Source organism: Gavialis gangeticus, unplaced genomic scaffold (assembly GCF_001723915.1).
Source record: "Gavialis gangeticus isolate Ggan-Ray unplaced genomic scaffold, GavGan_comp1, whole genome shotgun sequence".
NCBI lineage: Eukaryota > Metazoa > Chordata > Crocodylia > Gavialidae > Gavialis > Gavialis gangeticus.
In genome coordinates, this window is record NW_017729025.1 from 53,819,435 (window position 1) to 53,820,369 (window position 935).

At 56.5% G+C, this 935-nt stretch overlaps 1 protein-coding gene across 1 annotated transcript in view; it reads left to right on the top strand.

Annotated features, from left to right (window-relative positions):
- Positions 1–919, top strand: part of IRF2BPL (interferon regulatory factor 2 binding protein like) — a gene marked incomplete at its 5' end in the record, with an annotated part of 1,414 nt that extends 495 nt beyond the window's left edge. Inside the window, one exon of the mRNA XM_019518758.1 lies at positions 1–919. This exon is cut by the window's left edge and continues 495 nt beyond it. Coding sequence (XP_019374303.1) covers positions 1–573 — 573 coding nt within the window.
- Positions 920–935: the final 16 nt, after the last annotated feature.

Here is a 935-nt window from a genome sequence, read left to right on the forward strand (position 1 = left end):
CACCCCAACCGGACCACGCCGCCCGAGGCGGCCCCGCAGAACGGGCAGTCGCCCATGGCGGCGCTCATGTCGGTGGCCGACACGCTGGGCACGGCGCACTCGCCCAAGGACGGCAGCTCAGTGCACTCCACCACGGCCGGCCGCCGGAACAGCAGCAGCCCCGTGTCCCCCGCCTCGGTGCCCGGCCAGCGCCGCCTGGCCTCGCGCAACGGCGACATGAACCTGCAGGTGGCCCCCCCTCCCCCTAGCGCCCACCCCGGCATGGACCCCGTGCACCCCCAAAACATTCCCGACTCGCCCATGGCCAACAGCGGCCCGCTCTGCTGCACCATCTGCCACGAACGCTTGGAGGACACGCACTTCGTGCAGTGCCCGTCCGTGCCCAGCCACAAGTTCTGCTTCCCCTGCTCCCGAGAGAGCATCAAGGCCCAGGGGGCCACGGGCGAGGTATACTGCCCCAGCGGAGAGAAATGCCCCCTCGTCGGTTCCAACGTGCCTTGGGCGTTTATGCAGGGCGAGATCGCCACCATTTTAGCTGGGGACGTGAAAGTGAAAAAGGAGAGAGACCCTTGAACTAGGCCGCCCAGCCCCTCCCTCCAGGCTCCTGAACCTGTAGAATTGTGAATATAACGGACTGCAACAAAGTTAGTCTGATGTATAGACATTATTTTCGTCGTACGTTTCTATATTTTGAAACAAAGGTATGTACTCTTCTTCATTTGAAGGATAGAGCTGGTTTTTGTTAAACAGAATATAATATTGTTTGGTTACTCCATAAGCCCTGGTCTCATTTCTTTGGCAGTGTGTTGGCTAGGTACACAGTTAATAGCCCTTAGCGATTACCTGCTGCTGGTGTGTATTTTTGTAAATGTATGCACTTCTCTGACAGAAGAAGAAGAAGAAAAAAGAAAAAAATACAACATTTTTTTTTTTTT